At 38.8% G+C, this 26,145-nt stretch overlaps 1 protein-coding gene and 1 long non-coding RNA gene across 2 annotated transcripts; one reads left to right on the top strand and one right to left on the bottom strand.

The window, feature by feature from the left end:
* The first annotated feature begins 314 nt into the window (after positions 1 to 314).
* On the top strand, positions 315 to 14,960 carry LOC126986833 (3-oxoacyl-[acyl-carrier-protein] reductase FabG-like). Its single transcript, XM_050843219.1, has 7 exons — positions 315 to 583; positions 1,936 to 2,075; positions 6,887 to 6,992; positions 7,454 to 7,620; positions 9,655 to 9,825; positions 12,650 to 12,845; positions 14,787 to 14,960. Exons 1-6 carry the CDS (start codon positions 532 to 534, stop codon positions 12,806 to 12,808), a joined length of 795 nt encoding a protein of 264 aa, XP_050699176.1. The 5' UTR covers positions 315 to 531; the 3' UTR covers positions 12,809 to 12,845; positions 14,787 to 14,960.
* Positions 13,699 to 26,145, bottom strand: LOC126986834 (uncharacterized). The gene is made up of 2 exons (XR_007739988.1): positions 25,590 to 26,145; positions 13,699 to 19,213 (listed from the first exon to the last, which is right to left on the bottom strand). It is a non-coding gene; the product is annotated as an uncharacterized LOC126986834 (long non-coding RNA).

Raw genomic sequence — 26,145 nt, 5'->3', positions numbered from 1 at the left:
ACGTATCCCAATAAACCTTTACCAGCAGGTCTTCTTTTTTTCATTCTTTCCAGTGTTCTAAAGTTGCATCCACAAATTGCAAATATGGATCTATCATAACGTATATACCTCTCTGACTTCTCGATCATCTCTCGGTACTTTTTTTTTTCACAGGAGCCCAGCGCATAGAGGGCCTTTTTTACATTTTACCCTTGAGCTGCTTCCTTTTCTGTAATAAAAATGAATGGGAGGAGGAGGGGGAAGGCTAGCTATAAATATACTATGAACTATGAACGAAGATAAGGTCGCGTGTCATGATAAAAGAAGGAAGAGCAGGGCCGGTGTACAGACCTCTAGTGGTAACAAATAAGAAGAGGAAAAAAATAATTATTCTCGTGAAGTATAGAAGTGTTGAGAAGTACAAAGCGGAACGAGTCAAAAGAAGAAGAAGAAGGGGTACAAAATTAGCCGGCGGTGTATGCCAAGGAGTGAAGGAGAAGGCGTGTACTTATTAATCCCTGAGTGAGGAAGGCAGCAGAGGACGTGCACGGGATGGCGACCTCCAACACCACTGGGCTGAAGGCTAAGGTGGCCCTTGTTACAGGTGAAGGCACTCATCTTGTTGCAGGCTAAGCTCTCCGCCACTGCAAACTAGTAGTCAAGAAACCATACATACGTTGTGCGGTGCGAGTCTGGGGTCACTATTTAAGAGACAGAATCAATAGTTATAAACCATTTTTGGTCGAAACTTTCTAGCATTTTTCTGATAGGCCGTGATGCCCTGAATGTATCTGACTCACCTGGTTTACTCACCTGGCAGGACTACTCCCACCCACCGGCACTGAGCCAGCTGGGAAGGGGGGACAAGTACACATGACTTTTTTTTCTCAGAAATTACTTGGCAATTTTGAGACCAATCAAACATGCATTTTTACTTAGCAACAGTAACCTATTGTCACCAAACTCGTAACCTTAATTTAGTTAGTGTGGACAATTTACGGTTTCATCCAACCAATGATTTTCTTACGTGGTTCATGTTTTTCTGGTGATAGATGTAGTGAATTGCACGATTTTGTACATCATTTCCGTCGCAATTGTCTACTTTTAGAGTTATGTCTCTTTTTTTTCAAGTTATGGCGATCTTATGGTTCGACTGGCACTGCTGTCAGGAATTAATCAAATCTGCTTTTGAACCTGCCCAGTGGGTATCTTCTTAATTCTTTAATTCCTTAAGCAGTCCAATGTAAATTTTCAGCCTGTCATGCCCTAGACTGGATGCAAGCAGGGTCTTGATTCCCTTTGGGACTCTTGTCATGAGGGTGGTTCTTTGACACATCTTGCACATTCACTGTGTAAGGAGTCAGTGTGAAAGTTTGTCATGCGGTCATGACACTGCATGACACGATGCATTTTTTTAATTCAACTATGCATTCAGAATGAAGTACAATCATTACTGAATGTGATATTTTTTTTTTATTAATTTTTAATGTGTACATGTACTCTCGATCATGCCGCTACCTTAAATCGGGTGGCAGAATCTGAACTCTTTGCAAAAAGGTCTATTCTATTGACATATTGCCTACAGTAGAAAAGTCAGAAATCTTTAAAGTACTTTCAAGATAGAGTACAAACAGTTGAGGCATTTGTCTCATTTACTGACATTTACATACCCATTCATTGTGATGTGTCAGTTCTCTCTTTTGCACCCAGCAGGAGTTGTATGTTATTCTCGTTCTTATATATATTATATAGAAAGCTTTATTTTTGCCCCAGTTTAGGGAAGTAAAAAAAAAAAAAAGAGGGGGGGGGGGGGCAAGGGGGCCAAAAGATCTTGGTTCCTTCACTTTCAAAAGTAAGGAACCATGGCTTATTAGCCTCCCCAATTCTGTATACCATTAAATTATACATTGTTTACTGCATAGAGTGTACAGTAATAGACTATGTGGTTGTCCGAAGGTGCCACCTCTGGAATCGGGCGGGAGTGTGCCAAGGAGCTGTCTAAGGAAGGCTGCTTTCTAGCTATTACTGGTCGCAATGCATCAGCCTTGGAAGAAGTGTCTAAGGAATGTCAGAGTGCAGGTGTTCCCCAAGACAAGGTAAGGAGTAAGGAAATGCTCAGTTTTGCTCTTTAATCTAATGGTTAAAAGATGACTCAGAAAGAGTAAATTTTGCATATAACCGAAAATATTTTACCCTGTGTCTCTTTATCTATATAGTTAAGTATCATATCTATGTGTCAGTAGCCTACAATTAGTTTCAACTTATCTGTTACATGGTATAATTTTTTTCCATAATGTTACTGTACTACTTGGTCCCCCTCTTTCTCTGCTATTATGTGTATGTACCTACTTGTGGTATACGGGAGAGGACCTACGCTCGTACTGTCCCATTTCTAAATCTACTGTAATCCAACTTGGCCTTAAAATCATGAATCATCTTTGCGTGGACCACATTTCTTTCCAGGCCATTCCAGGCCCCCACCACTCTTTGTGGAAAGCTGTTCTTTTTTATGTCTCTTCTGCAAGCTTCTTTTTTCATCTCCCTTCCATAACCTCTTGATTCTCTTGTAATCCACATTATTAGATGATTTAGATCTTCTTTGTCCACTTTCTCCATCCCACTCAACACCCTATATACAGCAATCAGATCTCCTCTCTCCCTTCTTTGTTCCAGTGTCAGTAGGATCAGCTGCTTCAATCTCTCTTCATACCCTCCCTAAGTAAGAGCTTGACCAATAAAATAGAATTAGAAATGGTACAAGTGAGACACTATGATGACAGAATAGATAAAGTAATGGATCAAACAGACCTTGAAAATGGATGAAACTTACTATGCCTCAGAGTTGGAAGATCAAATGAATTTCTCACTACAAATTGAAATAGAATTAGATCAGTATGTTGAGATAAATAAGGATCAGGATTTAAGAGGTGCTCAAAGCGATACTATTTCACAGAATCTGATTCAGTTTATGTCACAGATGAATTATAGTGAAGGTAAGCCTCCTCCATTGAATTGTGGAACATTTTCGGGAAAGGGGAAGGACAAGTTTGCTTTTAATACCTTTTTTAACCAATTTAATAATGTGATTGGGACGAGAAAGCATCTGACTGATGCTACCAAACTAGCCTATTTAATTGGCTATTTGAGAGATTATGCTCTCTCAGTAGTGAAACATTTATCCATAACGGATGCTAATTACAAAACAGCCATCCAAATGCTGGAGAAAGAATTTTTAGACAAAGAATTCATTATTGATGAAACTTACAAGAATATAATGAAATCTTATCCTAGCTCTTCGTTTGACCCTGAATATACTTCCACCAAGATTTTCTTAAATGAGATAAGGGCCTATTTTGCCGAGTTAAAGACTCATGGCTTTAACTTTCTGGAACCAGACTCAGCTGGGCATTCCCTTATCAGCCATATCATCTTTGACAAATTGCCAGCAACAGTAAAAAGGGAATTCATTCATCTTCTATCCAAGAATTACCCCACCATTACTGAAATCTTTGAAAATTATCACAGAGTTCTCAACTCTCTGAGTAAAACTTGTTCAGTAAAGCCTGAGAATTTTAATAAAGACAACAATAAGCCCTCCTCAGGTGAAAACAAACTGCCAATGAAGGCCAGAGAAAACCAAGCCCCAAAGGGTACACTCCAAAATTACAAATCCTTCTCCATAGAATTAACTTGTAAGTTATGTGGGGCTGGTGGGCATTCTTTGGGCCAATGCTTGAACTTTACCAACTTGGAAACCAAAATTGCCCGACTAAAAGAATTATCTATGTGTACCAGGTGTGCTGGTTCAGGGCACAATGAGAACAACTGTTATGGAAAACAGGGTAAACTTAGATACCAATGCAGAGTCTGTCGGTCCAAAGAACATATTACACCCTTGTGTCCCTCGGCTGACAAAAAAGATAAGGCGAAACCTCAAATTAAGACAAATATAAGCTTGTGCCTGGCTCCAAGAAGTTTTGGCTCTTGCCAATTGCTGCCAACAATGACTTTAACTTTAAAGAATGGCAGAAAGAGTAGAAAGGTTAGGTGCCTTGCTGATACCAGAAGCCAAAGATCATATATTTCGGAAACCGCTGCCAAAGACCTTTGCCCAGATGTGAATAAATTGTTTTCCCTAGATTGCGATGTTGGAACCTACATTGGTGCAGAAACAAAAAGCTTCAAACAAATGGCTACAGGGATTAAATTAGAAGATCGATTCACTTTTGTTCCCTTATTTGTGGACAAGACCTTGGACATTAATTTTTACGTTCCAGGGATGAACGCAGTCATTTGCAAATTCAAGGAAAATAACATAAAATTGTTAGATGAACACTTCTATGAGGCCAAGAACCATGAAACTATCCAAGTTGATATGTTGCTAGGCATTGACATATTACAGTCTATGTCATCAGTGTCCTGGCAAGAGAAATTAGGAGGTAAATGTTTAGTTATGCACAACAAAGTAGCTCCCATTGGAAATGTATTTAACTTTTTAAGTCCAGCAGAACAGCAATTTGTTATGCGTCTTAACAAAAAAGGATGAGAAAAACCTATGCAACAAAACTAAAACAATGGTTAATGCTGTTTGGGACCCTATAAAATCATATTTCAACCCACTTGAACACCTTCTAGAGGACACAGAAGTGGACAATGGACTGGAACATCTTTTTAGTCTCGAGTCCTTAGGAATTAAAACCACTGATCAAGATCTAGTGTCCCTAGAAAGCGAGCAAATAAAGCAGTTTGAAGATGGTATTACTTTCAAAGAGGGTCATTATAATGTTGAGTTGCCATGGTATTCAGACAAAATAGATTCTGTTCCTTCAAATCATTCTGTTTTACTTAACGTGCTGGACCGAACTCTGGACCACTTAAAAAGAAAGGGGTTACTAGAAAAGTATCAAGCTGTATTTGACCAACAGCGACTGACGGCATAATAGAAGAAATTGAAGTAAACCCTTCTCAGTACCATCAAAAAATTTGGATACCTCATAGACCTGTCATCAAAATGGAAGAACAAGTAACAACTAAAATAAGACCTGTGTTCAATTGTTCTTTAAAAACCAAGAAGGAATTACCTTCTCTTAATGAGGTGTAGATTTAATGAATAACATTCTTCAATTACTTTTCTATTTTTGCACCAATAAATCAGTCATGCTCAGTGATGTAAAACAAGCCTTTTTGATGATCAAATTAAAAAATGAAGCAGACCAAAATAGGTTTTGCTTCTTTTGGAAAAGGGGCAACAAATTGGTCACCTACAGGTTCAAGACCATAGTGTTTGGGTTCACCTCTTCCCCATTCATCTTGCACTATGTGATGAAACATCATGCAAGTTCATTTCCTGATGACAAATTAAGCAAAATATTGGCAAATAATTTTTATGTAGATAATCTATTGGTACCAGGAAATGAAATTAAAGAAATGAAGGAATTATATAATCTGGCATATGAAAGAATGAAGGCAGGCGGATTTACCTTAAGATCTTGGAATTCCAATTCAACTGAATTGAGAGAACAGATGGAAAGTGATGGAAGATTAGTAGAACACTCCAGCAAAGAAGGAAAGGTGCTAGGGTACAGATATAATGTTCAGCAGGATTCCCTGAGCATAGCTCCATGCAAAATAAATCCAGAAGCAAACACAAAAAGACAAGTCCTTTCTCAAACTTCCAAACTATTTGATCCTTTGAATTTGGCTCTACCTGTAACCATAAGAGGAAAATTATTAATGAGAAAAATATGGAAACTAGAAGGAGGCTGGGACGAACCCCTTCCTGAAGAGATCTGTACTGAGATGAAAAAATTAAGTAGAGACTTGGAGATGCTGTCAGAAGTGTCATTTCCTAGACAAGCTCTAAACGAGCTAAATAAATATGGGCTACATATTTTTTTGTGACAGTTCCGCTGAAGCGTATGGCTTTGTTGCCTACGCTCTAGATGGAGAGGGTAGAAGTACATACCTACACTCTAAGTCTAAGGTAGCTCCATTAAATAAGAGAAATGAACACAGCATCCCCACTCTAGAGCTCATGGGTGTGATATTAGCTTTCAAATGCTTACCTACAATTTTAGAGGCTTATCAACACATCCAAATTCAATTTATAAATATCTGTGTGGATGCTCAGGTAGTGCTAAATTGGCTTCTAACTAAGGATACTAAAGTAAAATCCAAATTCTTGAAAAATAAAGTGTTAGAAGCTGATGGCCTGAAGGCTGAAATAAGTAACAAGCCTTTTCGGAAATGATGTAACAAAATAATTCCTGACACCCACACTAGGACTGGCTCGCCTTGCCCACTTATTAGGCATTTAAACTCAGGCTCGGTGGGACATTTAAATTCGCAGAAAAAAAATAAAGTTGCCATTTGATAGCTTTTGGCCTTATGGATAAATGATCATACCAGAGCGTTTTAACTTATTTGCAATATTTTTCAACTAATTTCTTAAAATAGGGTGGCAGATTCTCTCCTTAATCCATTCCACTCATCTACCTCTCTATACAGGAAACTGAGTTTCTTTACATCATTTAAGCACCTTTCTTTCATCAACTTCATACTGTGGCCACTTAGTTATTTTGCTCCTTGCTCTCTTCTTAATAATAAATCCTGTCTATCTGTCTCTTCAAGGCCATTCATTAATTTGTATGTGGTAATTAGATCTCTTCTTACTCTTCTTTCTGTATTCACTTAGTTGTGATTTATGGAAAAGGAGCTATGCTCATACTGTCCCATCTCTATATCTACTATTATCTAACTTGGCCCTAAGTTCATGAATCGTCTTGGCATGAACCACATCCTTTTCCAGGCCATTCCAGGCCTGCACTACTCCTTGTGGAAAGTTGTTTTTCTTAATATCTTTTATAGGCATCTTTTTTCATCTTCCTTCCATTTTCCCTTATTCCAGGTACTGAGTGTGGTTGCTGATTTGTCCAAAGATGAGGACTGTGAGCGTGTGGTCTCTGACACCATATCTCACTTTGGTAGTCTGGATATCTTAGTGAACAGTGCTGGTAAGGGACCACAACTATTTTCACAAAGATAAATTAGTTAGCAATTGAAAGAATAAGTGTGGTACTCTATATTTATCATGTAAGCTAGTAATTTATGTAGGTAGAAGTATCAAATATTTAGTAGCAGTTATTCTTTCATGAAAATGCCCTAGGAAATCCTTGATAGAGGAATGCAGAGACTGCATTTTTTTTTTATTTTTTTTTTATTTTTTTTTTTATTTTTTATAAATTATATTCAAATATATTCATTTTTTAACGGTCCCCTTAAGTTACATTGTATGACACAGCAGAAAATGGAGACATTCTTGAACCACAAATGTCAGGAATAAAGATGATCTCATCACGATTAGGTGTAAGTTATGATTCTAGTATGTTGCATAGATTTATGCTCAGAAAGTTATTGAATAAACTCCATGGTATAACTAACTAAAAATTGTTTTCAATAAACTTTTTATCCTCAGGAGGACTTGTTAGGGGTGGCATTGAGCAAATCACAATGGAGGAGTATGATCAACAGATGAACATAAACACTCGGTCAGTGTTTTTGTTGATGAAGTTGGCACTGCCTCACATCCTGAAGACCAAAGGAAACATTGTCAACATATCCTCAGTGACTGGCCTTAGAGCAGTAAGATTTAAGCACAATGATAATTATATAATCAGTACTTTATTCATTTTAAGGATAATACCCATCTTAGAGTAGAACACATTAGTAGTGATGCTGTTTCCGCTTTGACATGATGTCAGTGAAAGGCTTCACGGCAATAGTAAATGCTCTAATGCCTTAGCAAGAGCTCATGAAGGAAGATTGCAGTGTAATGTGGACTTCATCTTTATTATCATCTTACATTGCTATGGCAATCAATGTCCAATTCTCTGCATATTGGCTTTAAAAATACCTAAGTCACCCCTCTGCCCAAGAAAGTTAAGAGAAAATTAAAATTCTGGTGGTGGGGATGATAAGGTGGGTGAAAAAAAGGGTAGGAAGGGATCTTTCCACTAGAGATTTGTTATGTAAGTTAAGTGTCTTAATTGTTTCATTTAAAAAATTGGCACTGGCCACAAGCATATTTGAGAGTGGGCAGGGGAAGAACATGTGCCCCAATGCCTTCCTCCTAAAGGTGCTGCTTTCTTAACTAGAACATAATAGATGGTATTGGCTGTACACTAAATTTGCCCACCCATAGAATTGTCAGAGGTATTTTTCCTAATGAAGTCGATTCTATCTTTCTATTTCAGGATTCTGGAATATGAGTTATTTTATGGTGCCAAGTGTGCAGACATGGTACCTGCTGGTCATGAGAAAAAAAATTACCCATTGCTCGTAGGTTTCAAGGTTTGCATCTATGTATGGTATAGGTTTATGACCATTGAGTGCTGAATGAACTGAGGCCCTATCTACTTCATGAATATCCCCACTGGCTAGGCAACATGAAATATTTTGTCTCCTGAATATTTTGTTCATGGCTGTCTTTTTCTTTCTAGCATCTCTTGTATAATTTGATTTAGTGTTAGATGGGTATTATTTCTGAAGGTGTCGTTATTTCGACTTCATATCTTTAAAAAAAGTGCTTTACACATTCAATGCTGCATAGGCAACACTGAACTGTAAAAAGTTGGTAAACAATGGGTGAAGTGTCCCCTATGTGAGCTGATAGCCAATACGGTCTATTGTTAACACCATTCCCAAGTCACACTTCAGTACTACAGTGGTAGTGTTTTCTCACCTCAAACCATATTCAACCAGCTTTGGGACAAATCTAAGAAACTAGATATTTATACGAGCCTGGTAGTAAGATAGGCATTAATCATTCAGCTACGGTACCATCATGAATTGCAAAAAATGAAGAATGGCATGTGATAACAGATCCAAACTTTTTGTGTGTGATTGTTTTATTGCTACCAATAATGTAAGCAACATGGTTTTATTTGAAAAGAAATTCAGTTTTCATTACCACCTTATTAACCCTGCTTCCCAGACAGGATAATGTGTGAAGTTGTGACATAACCCGGTAGCTACGGCAATCATGTTTCTTCAAGACCCCTCTAAGTGAATTAATGAGAAAAAAATTATCACTCACACAAACCATTACATTATATGTATCAATGCATTTGTGATCAAATATATATATATATATATATATATATATATATATATATATATATATATATATATATATATATATATATATATATATATATATATATATATATATATATATATATATATATATATATATATATATATATATATATATATATATATATATATATATATATATATATATATATATATATATATATATTTTTTTGTGGGGGGGGGCGGTTATATCATGGCAAGAATTTGGCCCATCGCTGGTACACGGCAAAGCCACATATTTGGCCCGTCGCTGCTTCCGGGTTAAAACTAAGAGGGCATCTTCAGCCAGATGGATAAGGATCAGATGGTATATGTTTCACATATACTTTTACTTTTAAAACACGGAGATAATGTTTTCCTAAAACCTTAACATATCAAATAAAAACACTTATGGTATTTAGCAAGCAGGCCAGGAGTGTCAGGTCAGATTGATAACAGAGCCTTAAACTTAACACAATCTTATTTATATTCAGTCCCATGCCTCTAGAGTCTAGATGTTATAGGGTTTCACTTCTTTTCCAGTTCCCTGATATTGTGGCATACAACATGAGCAAGGCTGCACTGGATCAGTTGACAAGAAGTGTTGCACTGGAGGTGGCTAGCAGAGGGGTACGGGTTAATGCTGTCAACCCAGGTGTCATTGTCACTGAGATTCACAAGCGGGCTGGCGTGACTGATGAAAACTATGCTAAGGTGAGCACAATGGTTCTATAAATAGGTTGATACCCAACTTACACCACCATTTTAATCAGAAGATAGCATCATCACCATAATTAGTATCATCATAATTATACTTCCAGCTATACACTTATGTTAGAAAATCAGAATGGCAATGAGTTGAGAAATAAGGCAAGCATGCCTAAACCCTTCCTGCGGCCCTGCTCCACACATCTTTCTAGTCTTATTCACCCCTATGTTATCCAAATCTCTTATGCAGGAGTTAACTAGCATCTTCATCTTTCGATAGGATATTTGAGAGGAAGAAGAAATAGGGGAATGAGAGGATTGAAGTATGCAAGAATGGTTTGTATGGAAGGGAGCAAATGGAGAATTCCAAGGAGTGAGTGTCAGAATAGAATGATAGATGTACAGTCAGTATCTTCATCATAACTTCTAAATATATTTTACAAGCTAGAAAAAAATAGAAAAGAAATATTCAATGATGTCTTACGAAGACTTGTCGAATATTTTTGACACAAAGTGCATTGTTGACAACAATAAATCTAACATATGCACAATATATAGGATGCTTATTTAATTTGTCAACATAACAATAACAAAAGCTTTCCGTGGACTATGCATGATAGTGATCAAGGAAGATGCTCACACACAGCCTATAACTACCGGGATAGTTGGAGATGGAAAATAAGAATATATAGCTTCATAACAGTTGTGTTTTGTAACAAACATCATTGCCTTTCTTGGTCAATATAACGATGACAAAAGCTCATGTAGACTTCTAATGCTTGGAGGTGATCAGTGGAACATGCCGTAGAATAATCGAGGAGGGTGGGGAAATAAGAATATATGGCTTTGAAATGGAGGTGGTGGGGTGGGGTAGGGTATACGCAGCCCAAATAAACATTACATTAGGCTATGTTTGTAGTAGGCGTCCGAATTTTGATAGTTCAGATATGGATGAAGGCATTCTTCATTCATCAAAGAAGCCATCATAGTGAATAAAAGGTGTTTAATGTGAAACCTTATTAGATATATATATATATATATATATATATATATATATATATATATATATATATATATATATATATATATATATATATATATATATATGCGTTCTTTTTATGACTGCCTTCCCCTCCCCTCCTCCTCCTCCCTCCCTCCTCCTCTCCTCCCTCCTCCCTCCCTCTCCTCTGCCCCTCTCTCTCCTCTCCTCCTTCCTCTAGCTGCCTCGTATCCGTCAATGCATCTGGGACAAATGAGATAAGCGGGGGTCACAATTAGCGATCGGTTGACCGCCAAATCATGAGTGGTGAGATATAAGAGACCGGGGTGATATATATATATATATATATATATATATATATATATATATATATATATATATATATATATATATATATATATATATATATATATATATATATATATATATATATATATATATATATATATATATATATATATATATATATATATATATATATATATATATATATATATATATATATATATATATATATATATATATATATATATATATATATATATATATATATATATATATATATATATATATATATATATATATATATATATATATATATATATATAGATCATTTCAAGGTTGTCTTCAGTATTGAAGTTTTTAAACAAATGAATGTATAATTGTAATTCAGGTACTACTATAGATTATCATTAAAAGGAACATTATAACAAATAATAAATACACATCATCATATCGCGACTGTACCACAAAATTTTCCTACTCTACACCCATTCTGTCTATGTATTCTATATTTCCAATGCCCTGCTCCCTCACAGGAACTTCCCTCCAGTGGGTGGGTGTGGTAGAAGTGTCTCCATCTCTCCTGTTTTGGCAGTCCCTCTCAGCACACTGAATCCTGCTACTTTCAACTCTCTTGCTCCAATACTCACTCACCCTATTGATCCACTTCACAGGTGATCTTCCCCTGACACTCCCTCCCTCAATCCTTCCCTCATACACTCAGTGGTCGGTACCGCTAACCAAAAAGTTAGGTTCGCTAGCTGGTAATCCACTAACTAAAAAGTTAGCTTTGCTTACGCTAAGCCACGAAATTGATAAAGAAATTCGTGGAAGCTAATGCTAACCGCTAACTTTTGTTGGAAATGGAAGATGCATTACCCTAAAATACCAAAAGGTTTCCATAATACTAGTTGTCCAATTACCCTACTTTAACGCATAATTTTCCCAAAAGTGGAAGCCCTGGAATTATTGCGCCATGTGATTCAACTGGTATTGTCTGCCCACAACGGACAAGAACAAACCTGTATGATTTTTTAGTGGACTTGAAGTTAGTGGAGGAGGAACTACATTTAGCGGAAGGTAATTGGTCCGCTAACTGTTTCCAAAGTTAGTGACAACGCTAATCAGCTAACGAAAAAGTTAGCTTTGCTAATTAGCGGTTAGCGGATTAGCGGAACCGTGCCCACCACTGCATACACTCTCTTCACAAATTCAATCTCCTTCATTCTCATCACATCTAATCCATCTCAGCATGCAGTGCTTTACCCATTCGACATCTTCACAATCCACACCCTTCGCTGCCATACCCATACCAAACCTCTCATACACTCTTTCATTACTTTCTCCTTCCCATCCTGCATCCTCCATCCATCCATTCTGTAACTGCATTCCTCAACCTATCACTCCTGTGCTCATTTCATTTTAGAAGTTGGCAGTCAATTTTTTTCAAACATTTCCCTTACAGAAAATATTGCAACATTGCATACAGTAAGAAAATAGAAAATTTGTTATGAAATATTCTCTCAACCACATTACTTCCTCCCTCAGTTTTTGGAATACAGCAAAACAACACATGCCATGGGGCGTGTTGGGGAGACCCGGGAAGTGGCCCGAGCTGTGGTGTTCCTTGCCTCTGACAATGCCTCCTTCATCACTGGAGCCACTCTGCCCATCGATGGTGGCCGCTCCATCATGTGCCCACGCTAACAGCTGGCATGAACCACTGTCAGTCTCCAGACTACAGGTAGTGTTGGTCTCTTTACTGTATAGTTTGTCCCTTGCAGGATCTCTTGTGTCTGAAGTCTGTTCACTCTATCCTGCTACAACAAAGGCTCTAGTTTAATTTCTCTCCTTGGCTTGTGTCTGCCATGATTTTTCTGCAATTCCTAGGTTGCCACTGTTATTTTCTCCATCTGTCGTCAATGATAATTATAATGGCCTTTCCATGTCCATTTCTATTTCTTAATTGTTATTAGGATATCATCAATCTTTGTTTGATACCTAATCCATGATGCTCATTTTCTCTTATGTAATACTCATAATTTTCCTCCCCATTTTCCTTTGCGCTCTCATTAGCCTTCTCTCTAGATCTTCTGCAAGATGCCAAGATTCTGAACCATATGTTAGGAGTGGCAGGATACACTGATTTTACACCTTTCTCTTTAAGGAGAGTGGCAGGTCTCTCTCTCTCTCTCTCTCTCTCTCTCTCTCTCTCTCTCTCTCTCTCTCTCTCTCTCTCTCTCTCTCTCTCTCTCTCTCTCTCTCTCTCTCTCTCTCTCTCTCTCTCTCTCTCTCTCTCTCTCTCTCTCTCTCTCTCTCTCTCTCTCTCTCTCTCTCTCTCTCTCTCTCTCTCTCTCTCTCTCTCTCTCTCTCTCTCTCTCTCTCTCTCTCTCTCTCTCTCTCTCTCTCTCTCTCTCTCTCTCTCTCTCTCTCTCTCTCTCTCTCTCTCTCTCTCTCTCTCTCTCTCTCTCTCTCTCTCTCTCTCTCTCTCTCTCTCTCTCTCTCTCTCTCTCTCTCTCTCTCTCTCTCTCTCTCTCTCTCTCTCTCTCTCTCTCTCTCTCTCTCTCTCTCTCTCTCTCTCTCTCTCTCTCTCTCTCTCTCTCTCTCTCTCTCTCTCTCTCTCTCTCTCTCTCTCTCTCTCTCTCTCTCTCTCTCTCTCTCTCTCTCTCTCTCTCTCTCTCTCTCTCTCTCTCACACACACACACACACACACACACACACACACACACACACACACACACACACACACACACACACACACACACACACACACACACACACACACAGCATATTCGTAGTAGATATTTTGTATGTTATAAGAATATTTTTCAAAGAGGCCTGTTTATCAAATTAATATTCAATATTTACAAAATCTTTGCATGACATATGAATGCAAATGCCAATGCGATTATGAAAAAAACTTGCGAGTATTCATGATTAAGAAAATATGAATATTCGGACCACCTTTAGTATGCACTATATAATTGTTTCTCAAGTGTATCCTTTCCTCTCATTATTTATAATCACCCTGCCAACTGATTAGGAAACATACTCATGTTCTACTTATATTCTTCTTCAGACCTACTTTGAGAATAGTTAGTGTTGTGATACGATGTATAGAGGGTGTTACTGCAGAAAAAGCTGAGGTATGGAGATGAAAGTGTGAAGTACATCATAATGTGCAACCTAGTTTGAAAATAGTGATACCCAATGATTTAAGGAATGCTCTTGCTGTTATAGTGTTCAAAAGAATAGGAAGTTTGCTGCATTTGCAGAAGTATAAGTGTATTGAATGTATCATGGAGGGTTTTATGAGTGGTTCAACAGAGATGGTGTCTGCAGTATGAGGGGTGAAGTTGATTTAGAAAGGAAGAGGGTGCATCTATCAGACATCAACCATTAATTGACTTGCTTCTAGTGAGTAAAGTTGTGTGCTGCCTTCATGAACCTGGAGACCCTCTATAATAAAGGTGACAGAGAACATTGTGGAATATACTTATGAACAACAGCACTTTAGAAGTAAAATCATCATCATCATCATCATTTTTTTATGTCCATTTTCACTCTTCCTGAGCAATTGGACGCTTTATGGCTCTCCTCCATTCTACTCTGTCTTCTGCCTGATGTTCATCCAATCCCATCAATGCCAAGTCTTCCTGCATACACCTTCTCCACATTTTCCTAGGTCTATCAACTGGTCTCCTTCCTTCTATAATGGAATGCTTCCTACAATGAGACAAGTGCCTGTGTGTGAGGACAGTGAGGGAGAATGTAGCATAAACAGAAGTTTTAATATTTTTGCATCAGTGAAGATTGGATATGTATTGATACTGTATTTGAATAAAGAAAATATGGATCACACTTGTATTATTGTTGAGTTGGCATTATACTCTTCACATCATTGTATCATATCATATAATGTTCATAACAGTATGTATCATGGGGCTTTGCGCTGTAGTAGTTGGCATGCTAGCTACAAGTATGCAGATCCAGGTTCGATCCCAGTGTTGTGTACATAGCTGTCCCTTGTTTGCTGTTCCTGCTTTGTTTACAAACAAAAAGTGGACTGCCATATACACGGATCCATGTGCGCAGCTGGTCGCATGTATATGGCTGCCCCCACCAGTGATTTCAAATACGGGAGGGCACATTGTTAAATTCTTTCATAGGAAAAGCATTCATTAATCCAATACAGTACTCTGTCTTGTAATAAGTGAAGTGGAGGCCCGTTAATTGGCCTTTATGCAGTTACTCAGGGGTAAATTACGGGAAATAGCATCTTGCTAATTTCAGAACAAAACTATCCTAACTTCTCCTTTGTAAGTAAGGTTTGGTGGCTAATGTCCATTCAACAGGATACTGCAAAGGGCCTATTTCATCCCTAAATTTGGCCAGTCTTTTCTGTAAATCTGCAGCCATGTTATCGGGGTATGCCTGCATGCAGCTTTGTTTATCAACAAGTCTTTGTAAACATTAACTTCTGAGCATGCGCAGTTTGTGAGAGGACATCTCTCACAAACTGCACATGAGGACAATTCTGGGCATATTCCTCCTACTCATCCCCCCTCTGACTCCTTTATGCCTGTTATTAAGATTCTTCCTAATGATGTTTCTATGCCCTCTCTGGCCTCAACTCTCAGAAGGCTTATGGACCTGATGGAGTGCCTACTATTGTCCTTAAAAACTGTGCTTTTGTGCTGACACCCTGCCTGGTCAAACTCTTTCGTCTCTGCCTATCAACATCTATCTTTCCTTCCTGCTGGAAGTATGCCTTTGTACAGCCTGTGCCTAAGAAGGGTGACCGCTCCAATCCCTCAAACTACCACCCAATAGCTTTACTTTCATGTCAATCTAAAGCTTTTGAATCAATCATTAACCGGAAGATTCAAAAGCACCTTTCCACTTCTAATCTTCTATCTGATCGCCAGTATGGATTCCGCAAGGGACGTTCTACTGGCGATCTTCTTGCTCTCTTAACTGACTCTTGGTCATCCTCTCTTAGTAGTTTCGGGGAAACTTTCTCTGTTGCGCTAGACATATCAAAAGCCTTCGATAGAGTCTGGCACCAGTCTTTGCTTTCTAAACTGCCCTCTTTCAGATTCTATCCCTCTCTCTGTTCCTTTATCTCCAGTTTCCTTTCCGGCCGCTCTATCTCTGCGGTGGTAGACGGTCACTGCTTTTCCCCTAAACCTATCAACAGTGGCGTTCCACAGGGCTCTGTCCTATCACCCACTCTCTTCCTGTTATTCATCAATGATCTTCTTTCCATAACAAACTGTCCTGTCCACTCGTACGCCAACGACTCCACTCTGCATTATTCAACTTCTTTGAATAGAAGACCATCAACACAGGAAGTACACGACTCCAGACTGGAGGCTGCAGAACACTTAACCTCAGACTTTGCTATCATTTCCGACTGGGGCAGAAGGAACCTTGTGTCCTTCAGTGCCTCAAAAACTCAATTTCTCCACCTATCAACTCAACACAATCTTCCAAACACCTATCCCCTATTCTTCAACAACACTCAGCTGTCACCTTCTTCAACACTAAATATCCTCGGTCTATCCTTAACTCAAAATCTCAACTGGAAACTTCATATCTCCTCTCTCGCTAAATCAGCTTCCTCGAGGTTGGGTGTTCTGTATCGTCTCCGCCAGTTCTTCTCCCCCACGCAGTTGCTATCCATATACAGGGGCCTTGTCCGCCCTTGTATGGAGTATGCATCTCACGTGTTGGGGGGCTCCACCCACACAGCTCTTCTGGGCATAATGGAGGCTAAGGCTCTTCGTCTCATCAGCTCTCCTCCTCCTACTGATAGTCTTCTACCTCTTAAATTCCGCCGTGATGTTGCCTCTCTTTCTATCTTCTATCGATATTTCCACGCTGACTGCTCTTCTGAACTTGCTAACTGCGTGCCTCCCCTCCTCCCACGGCCCCGTTGCACACGACTTTCTACTCATGCTCATCCCTATACTGTCCAAACCCCTTATGCAAGAGTTAACCAGCATCTTCACTCTTTCATCCCTCACGCTGGTAAACTCTGGAACAATCTTCCTTCATCTGTATTTCCTCCTGCCTACGACTTGAACTCTTTCAAGAGGAGGGTATCAGGACACCTCTCCTCCCGAATTTGACCTTGCTTGTGGCCACCTCTTCTGATTCTTTTATGGGAGCAGCGATTAGTGGGCTTTTTTTTATTTTTGTTTTTTTTGTGTGTGTGTGCCCTTGAGCTGCCTCCTTTGTTGTAAAAAAAAAAAAAAAAAAAAATCTCCATACAAGGGGACAGCTATGTACATACACGTACACAACACTGGTCCAGGGCAGTCAAGACCAGGTTCAACCAGCGGTTCATCCTCCTGTTCTGGCTAGTCAATAAATGTGTACCTTGGGGAGGTAGACTGTGCTTACCGAGATGTCACACTTACCCTGTGTCCCAGGGTAGTGAGTTCTTACCCATCAATGATGCAGTGATGAGCTATGGGGCATATGCAGCAAACAGGTATGCCCTTTACTTTTTTACCTTTACTTTCTAATGAGATTGAAGGGAAGTGTATCTGCTCTTTCAACTATTCTGATGCCTACTTTAAGTTTCTTTAAAGCCAGTTTCCAACAAATACATTAAATAGTGATGAGAACAAATCTCCCATTGATGTGCCTTATCTGATCACCTTACTTACCTAACTGGTGACTCTGGTTAATGGAATTTATGTAACCTAATTAAAGTTTAACATGACCATTATACCAACACTTCCCCTATAGTTCCTCAGATGGAAGGCAACACTAAGTATGTTGTTGCCATGACTGCAGTATCAATTTTCCTTTATAGTGAATTGCTTTGACACTATACAAAAATAAACCAGCAAAAATAGTTATAAATGATTGTTATATTCTCCAAGTGTAGTGCAAGATTAAACTGCTTTATTTTAAAGTAATACCATATGAAATACAAAATCCATTCAACATTACTATCATGAAAGTCTTTAAAGAAACTATAATCATGAACAATAAATAATACATAGGAAACATTAGCAAGTGGAGACTAAACAGGGTGTACATGGATGAATTTGTGTTATTACAGTATGAATAAGCAAAGACATCAGTTTCAGAGACGGTAACTGAGTAGAAGAAAAAAGACAACACTATATATAGTCTATTGATTTTAACTTGAGCTCTTGGACGCAACTCACACAATGGACAAATCAACTAGATCTCACTTTCAAGCATAGCAAAGCCATGCAAAAGAGAGAGGTAGTGACCCTCTGTGAGGAGAGTAATGGAGTGATGTGGCACCAGCGCAGTCTCGTGAGGAATCCCTGAGTCACGCCCAAGGGCTCAAGTTAAAATTGATAGACTATAGTGCTCCTTATTCACGTATTCATTATGTGTGATAATATAATGATGTCCTCATAAACTATTTATGTTTTTGGTGCTTATTGGGGATTGTAATTTGGAATTCTTCAGTCATTGAAATTTCATTTGAGCCCTCTACTGGATCAAAGAGTTCACTGTCATTCATCTCAAATGGGAGTTTGATATCTGTCAAATAGGCAGGTGACTGGAATTCTGGCATCTGTGCAAACATTGCCATTCTCTGATAGTGCCTCTCCTTTGAGAAGGTGAAGTTGGGACCCAGGCCATGATAACGGTCCCAATCAAAGGTGTCCATGAAGCCTTCTTGCCCTGGAGAGTTGCTTTTTATTACTGGAGTAGTACTTTTGCCTTCTATTTCATGTCCACTGCTTGAAGTGGAGGGTGAAACAGAGTTCTGGGCTTTGGCTTCTATGTCAATTTGGGCCATTGCCTGTTTATGTATTTTCTGTAGGGCCTCTAAAGTCTCAGGACTCTCATTTTCTGTAAATTTTCTGCTCTTCTCCAATACTTCCATTTTTTCAGGAGAGGGAAATAAGGCCACATATCTCATGATGCCATTTTCCTTCACTGTATGAAGAACCATGGTGTCACCACTTGTCTGGCCTTGTTTTTTGAATGGGTGCTGGCTGATTAAGAGATTCCTCTCAGCCAGGTGGAGAGGCACCTGCTCCATCATGGCATCTTCCTCGTCCTCTCCTTCTTGGTCCAATGTATTGCACAGATGTTGCATGTTTCCTCTCTCTAAAAAAAAATTAAATATAACTATAGGGATTCCTACCTCCCTTGGGAGAAGTGTGTGCATGACATTAAAATTTACATATGCAAACATTTCCCAAAATTTACATACCTGATTTTTATATTTTCTTTGTAACAAATGGTATGAAAACATTAAAATTCTTCAATTCAGCTGCAAAATTTACAATTACATTATAGACAAGTTCACAAAAGTACTCGGGATACCTTGTTCCATTTGTGTACATCCGCTCAGTTCACTTTTTGTCTAACAATGCATTGTCTACATGATGTTCATTGCAAACTCAGGCCTGTTATTTTGGCAGATTTTGGGGGAGGCTAGAGGGTATTGGTTCATGAGGGGGGAGGATGGTAAGGGAAGAGAGCATATGCAGATGAACGATTTATTTTTATTTATTTTTAATAAGCACTTTTAGGGACATTTTGAGGCCGATATAGAAAACACTTGGGGGGTTATAGCCACACAGAACACCACAAAATGGATGAAGTAAAAAAATTGAGAACAGCAAAAAAAAAAAAAAAAAAGAAACATCAAAAAGGATAATATATAAAAAACATCAAAAAGTACAATAAAAAACAAACACCAAGATGAACACACAACAGCAAAATAATGATAAAAACACAAATTACAGAAAAAAAGTGATCCACAATGTAGAATCACTTAGGTTTAAGGAGACCACCTAATCTGGACCATGGGGTCTGTGTGGTCTGATTTTCTATGTAAATCTATGTAAATCTCTCTCTCTCTTAGTTATTTTGACATAATTGCTATAACTGAAACATTTATCGACACCACAAATATTGATTTAAGTTCTGAATACAACATAGATGGCTACAACCTCTTCAACAAAGATCGTGTAAACCGTAGAGGCGGTGGCGTCGCCCTTTTTGTCAAAAGCTATTTGCAACCCACTGACAAAACACCAAGAGACAGTAACGTTGAACATTTGTGTGTGCAAGTAAACATTGCAAAAGTCAATTTAAATATATCTGTCACCTACAGGCCTCCCGGGTAATCACTCGATGACAACCTTGAAATGTACAGCATTTTAAGGCAGTCACTTAATAACAATGACTCACTGATATTAGGAGCCTTTAACCTCCCCCATATCGACTGGGCGACACTGTCAGGTACAGAAGGCAAGTCACATAGAATGATCGAATTTCTAGAAGAAAATCATCTAAGCCAAATGGTTTCTGAACCAACTCGACAAAATAACATACTCAACCTTGTTATAACGACCCAAGATAACCTAGTCAGTAATGTCACGGTAGGAGAACACCTCAGTTCTTGTGATCATAAATTAGTGCGCGTCGACATTAGAGCTCAAACATCAGTGACTAAAAATAAAGTAAAGGTGCCCAATTTCAAAAGAGCTAACTTCGTAGAAATCCGACAAAAACAACAGAAATACAACTATCAGATGACGGCAATGTAGAGGAAGCCTGGTTAAGCTTTAAAAATCATTTACTCACTCAGCAAAAACATTCGTCCCCTTGTGCGAGAAGCGAAATAACACTAATAAAAGCCCACCTTGGTTTAATAGCGAAATTAAACACTCAGTCAAGGAGAGAAAATTGTCTTACAGGTTAAATAAAGAACAAAGCACGCCCAAAAACATTAGACTTTATAATGATGCCAGGTGACGAGTAAAAAGATTAGTATGTCAGGCAAAGCGTAGATATGAAAAAAATATTGCAGCCAACTGTAAAAATAATCCGAAATCTTTCTTCAGTTACATAAACAACAGAAAGGCGATCAGAAGTGGAATTGGACCTTTAACAAACAGCGACGGTGCACTAGTGACTGACAGCCAACACATTGCAAACCTCTTAAACAATTACTTTTCCTCGGTGTTTAATACTAACAGTCTTCCTCCCACTACCACCAACACCAGTACTAATGTAAATCTCGAGCATGCATTGCCTAATTTTGAAATAACAACCGATGAAGTCCTTAAAGTTCTCCATTCACTTAAAACAAATAAAAGTCCCGGACCCGATAAAGTATATCCTATACTGCTTAAAGAAACAAAGAGCGAAATACTCTCCTCCCTCACAACCGCATTCAATATGTCCTTGCGACAAGGCATCGTCCCTCCGGATTGGAAAAAGGCTAGCGTGACACCAATTTTTCAGAAAGGAGACAAAAAAATACCAGGTAACTACTGACCCATTAGTCTAACTTCAATTGTAGGTAAGCTACTTGAGAGCATAATTAGAGACAAAATTGTGTAACCTCGAAAGCCACTCATTAATTGGGGATTCACAACATGGCTTCCGTAACAAAAGATCTTGCCTATCAAACCTATTGACCTTTTATAACGACCTCTTCTCAGTTTATGACGTAACCAAATCATTGGACGTAGTCTATCTTGATTTCCAGAAAGCGTTTGATAAAGTCCCACGTCATAAATTAATTTATAAATTAAAGCAAATAGGTATTGACGGTCAAGTAAACCAATGGATCGCGAATTGGTTGAGCAACAGACAACAAAGAATGGTGATTGACAGATTTAACTCAGAGTGGGCGCCGGTCATTAGTGGCATCCCTCAGGACTCGGTTCTTTGCCAAGTGCTCTTCATTATTTACATAAACGACGTGGATGTTGGACTTAATAATCGCATTAGTAAATTTGCAGACGACACAAAGATTGGTAACTCGGTTCTCACTAACGAAGACAGGCTAAGCCTCCAAGAGGATTTGCACAAAATTTCAGCTTGGTCGGATAGATGGGAGATGCCCTTTAACGTAGACAAGTGCCAGGTCCTTCAAGTTGGAACAAGAAATAAGAAGTTCGAATACAAAATGGGCGCCATTAAACTCACAAGCATTCAATGCGTTAGGGACCTGGGGGTCAAAATCCCGTCAAACCTCAAATTCTCACATCAATGCATCGATGCAGCAAATAAAGTGAACAGAATGTTGGGCTTCATTAAAAGAAACTTTATTCAAGAATAAGGATGTAATACTTCCACTCTACAATAGTTTAGTCAGACCCTACTTGGAATATGCGGTACAGTTTTGGTCTCCTTACCATGCAAAGGGCATTGCTAAATTAAAAGGTGTTCAGTGTCGGGCAACAAAAACGATCCCTTTCTTGCGCAACAAATCCTACGAAGAAAGGCTTTCCACCCTTAACATGTTCTCTCTTGAGAAACGTCGCCTCCGAGGAAAACTGATCGAATGTTTTAAAATACTTAATGGTTTCACAAATGTAGACAGAACAAAATTGTTTATGATCGATGACACTTTGCGAACGAGGAACAATGGCATAAAACTCAAATGTAGACAAGTAAATTCAGACTGTACCAAATTTTTCTTCACCAACGTTGTAGTGCGAGAATGGAATAAGCTCCCACCGTCAGTGGTCCAGTGTAACACGATTGACTCCTTTAAAAACAAGCTCGACCGTCACTTCCTTGAACTTAATATTAACTAGAGTAGAAAAGTAATGTTTTGGAGCCATCTGATTAGTGTAGATTCACTTAGGTTTAAGGACAGACCACCTAGTCTGGACCATGGGGTCTGTGTGGTCTGATTTTCTATGTAAATCTATGTTAATATCTCTCTCCAGACCCGCACTTTTTGCAGATTATTATTACGTATATATATATATATATATTTTTTTTTTGTGGGTGGGTGGGGGGGCTAGGGGGCATCATGTTCATGAGTTTTGGGGCGAGGGGGGGGCGAGCGAAGCTGGCATGCGCAAGGGGGGGAAATACTTTGAAAAATAAGAACTTTTAGGGGCATTTCAAGGCCGATACAGAAATCATTGTGGGGGCTATAGCCCAGATATTACGGCCAGATATTTCGGCCTGAAACTGTCCCTAACAAAGGTTCATGTATATATCTTATTCTTGTTTTTCCCTCTTTTATTTTACATTTATATTAAAAGTTTCATCATTCAGCCTAGTATTTCCATAGTTTGCTTTTGCAATTCTCAGCATTCTCTTGTTCCTGTCACCATGCACTCATGACTGCACTGACACTAAGGATGGCAGAATTTTTCATCAATAATAATTGGCATCTATAGGTAACTTTAGACATAGATGACTACTATACAGTTCACTACACTCAACTTGCATGTACTTGTGTATTCATCTAATTGTGATATATAGGAAGCAAGCTATACTATCTGGGTTCTATTTAATTAAATTCAGGAATAATTTTTGCGTGAACTAGATATCCCTCGCTTTGCGGCTGGGTTATCTTCTTGGATAAGCGACTGTGAAGTCCAGCGCTAGCATAATGAACTATAGGTTTAGTTAACATGGATGCATTCCTGAACTCATAAAATTACTGTGACCCAATACATAATATTAACATTGTTTTATAGACTGTACTGTATCAAAATAATTACTAAAGCAAATACAAATACATAATACCTGTAAATTTTGCATAAGTAAATACATGGATCGTAAAGAGAAAAAATATTTAAAGAATGCCAATCGTAAGAGCAAAGTATCATGAAACAAACCATCGTAAGGCAGATGAGACCATCTTTTCGAGGTCATTCCAGGCACCTGTCTTCAATTTATTTCTGTGACAGCTTGTATTTCTTGTGTCCAGTACAAACAGGTCATCCCTGTCAAGTGTCTCCATTTCCTTCAGTGCCCTGTACATTTTTTTTTTTCTTTTTCAACGTTCGGCCCATAGCGCCGATAGGTTTTCTTGAAGAGGCCTGCTGGATGGCCCCGGCCATAATGGCACAGGCACATGTTTTGCCGAGCATTACCTAATGAAAGCTTCTTGCTATAAAAAGAAGGTAATGACTCATGGAACAAGTGATATAAACTGGATGAATCGACAGAGTAACACCACCGCGTTCAGGAGGACGCGAGTTCAATCCCCGACCGGTGCCACCAAGCTGGGATTTTTCAGCCGCCGCCGAGTGGCTTAAAACTACCCACATGCTGTCCAGAAGGCCACCTATCAACCCGGACTCTAGATTCTAGGATTAAAGATGAGCTCCGGGAGGGCAGCATGAGCCAATGCAAGATGGCGCCACTATAAACACTCGCCTGCGCCAGAACGGGCTGGGCCGACCATCAGGACCCACCGGGAAGAAGCCTTGGGCCGATCATCAGGCCCCACCGGGAAAAAGCCTACCGGCGCTATAGGCCGCGACGTAAAAAAAAAAAAAAAAAATAGTTTCATATTTTCATTAGGTACCTGACTCTTATAGAAAGAAGTAGGTATCCATTAGTAAGTGATTCACATGGTATGATATGCTGAAGTACCTGAAGTTGAAAAAGAAAATGGCGGACACTTCGTGGTGAGTATCCAACAGTAAAGTGAAATTTTAATAACAACGTATTTGTAAGAAGTTTGCATATATTACAATATATACAGTTTATAGTATATATAGCTGATGCATGGTGCTATTTGTGATAGTTTATGCTGGTTTCAGGTAACGGAACTGCTTTATTACGTACAGTTTAGCTGTGAAATTACTCGTTGTTTTATGAGGGAAGTTTAGAAGCTTTTTTTTTTTTTTTTTTTCCAAACATTCGTGGAACTTTTTTATTCGCAGGGGTCCATGTCCCTTAACCCCGCGAAAAAAGAGGGGACAAGTGTATACCATACAGTTAATTCACTATTTTTTTTTTCTTTAAGTAAAGCTGTGGAATCTGATTTAACAACTGATACAGAGGCCACATTAAAATAAATGGTCATGGAAAAAGGTGCAATACTTTATAATAAAAAAGCTGGGTTACATTCAGATCTGGAAGATGTCACATTTTAATGTAAAGGTAATCTGTTGTATAACAGTATCCAATTATGCAACACTTTCCTCATATAATGGTTTCACGGGGTACAGAGAAGTCGTAGATAAAGAGACTGCAACCACTTGAATGTGGGTTAATGGTATCATGCAAATGTAAATAATGGAGGGAAGGACAAGTTTTACCTTAGTTAGGCTAATGGTGTTGACACAGTGACAAGGGGTATACATAGTACACTGATGGCTGTTGCTAACTGAGGTAAAGATGTACTAAATCTTATAGGGAATTAATAAAATTTGGTCAAGGCCCTCATTCAAGGTTCGAGCGTTGCCTGAATGAAAGGCTATTTCTATCGTGTATGTGTGTTTGTGGGTGTGTGTGTGGGGGGGGGGGGGGGCGTGACTTTTCTAGACTTCTCTTTCTATGTATTTTTCTACCAGAATAACACATTCAAACATTCATATGTTTCTAAGTGAAGAACTTCTGGGCGGGTAGCTATGACGCATGGACCCAGCTAACTACCTTATATACTATATACCTACCTACGCATTGGCTTCACGCGAGCAGTCGAAGGAACGAACCTTCGGCGTACAAAACAAATACTTACAGGCGAGTAGCTTGCTGCACCTACCGTTTTTTATATTAGATAAGATGATATGTGGAGGCTTGTGTATTATTTATTCACCGTTGAGGCACAAAGGCCATTAGAGGGTAGGTGCCTGGAAGAGTGGAGGAATGCGGATGTGCAGTGAATTTCTGAATGATGTAACCAAGGATGCCGGTCATGCGAGAAATACCTCCTCGCAGAAATAAGTCGCGCTGGTGTCCACTGCGCATGCGCACTGGGGAATACATAACATGAAACCACATTAATTTGCCTAGTTTTGTGCTAGCTTGTCCATTTGTGATCTATTGTGATGGTTGATATTGCGCGCAAGAAAATAACATATCAACAGACTTAACAAGCAGGAACTGATTGAACCTAAAATCTGCCTGTTCGTTTGTTATAAATTAAGCCTTCTCTGGATTATTAAAAGTGTTTCCGTGATGTTTTGTGCCACGTATTGGAGCCAAAACATGACAACTAGATGATAGCATTGGGTGAAATATATTAAAAGTAAGCAAGTTGGACCTCTTTCTGCGAGCTATTTTGCGGTTGCGAGCTCATTCCTACGACACCAAGTGGA

The sequence above is a fragment of the Eriocheir sinensis genome, chromosome 63 (assembly GCF_024679095.1).
Source record: "Eriocheir sinensis breed Jianghai 21 chromosome 63, ASM2467909v1, whole genome shotgun sequence".
NCBI classification, from domain to species: domain Eukaryota; kingdom Metazoa; phylum Arthropoda; class Malacostraca; order Decapoda; family Varunidae; genus Eriocheir; species Eriocheir sinensis.
Note: the sequence above shows the minus strand (reverse complement) of the source record. Positions and strands in the feature narration are given on the sequence as shown.

What these genes read in the sequence shown, in the direction of transcription:
- LOC126986833 (XM_050843219.1), top strand. Translation starts at nt 532, where the DNA reads ATGGCGACCTCCAACACCACTGGGCTGAAGGCTAAGGTGGCCCTTGTT. An exon ending in TAAGGTGGCCCTTGTTACAG is followed by an intron (nt 584 to 1,935) that starts GTGAAGGCACTC and finishes GGTTGTCCGAAG; the next exon opens with GTGCCACCTCTGGAATCGGG. An exon ending in CTGATGAAAACTATGCTAAG is followed by an intron (nt 9,826 to 12,649) that starts GTGAGCACAATG and finishes TTCCTCCCTCAG; the next exon opens with TTTTTGGAATACAGCAAAAC.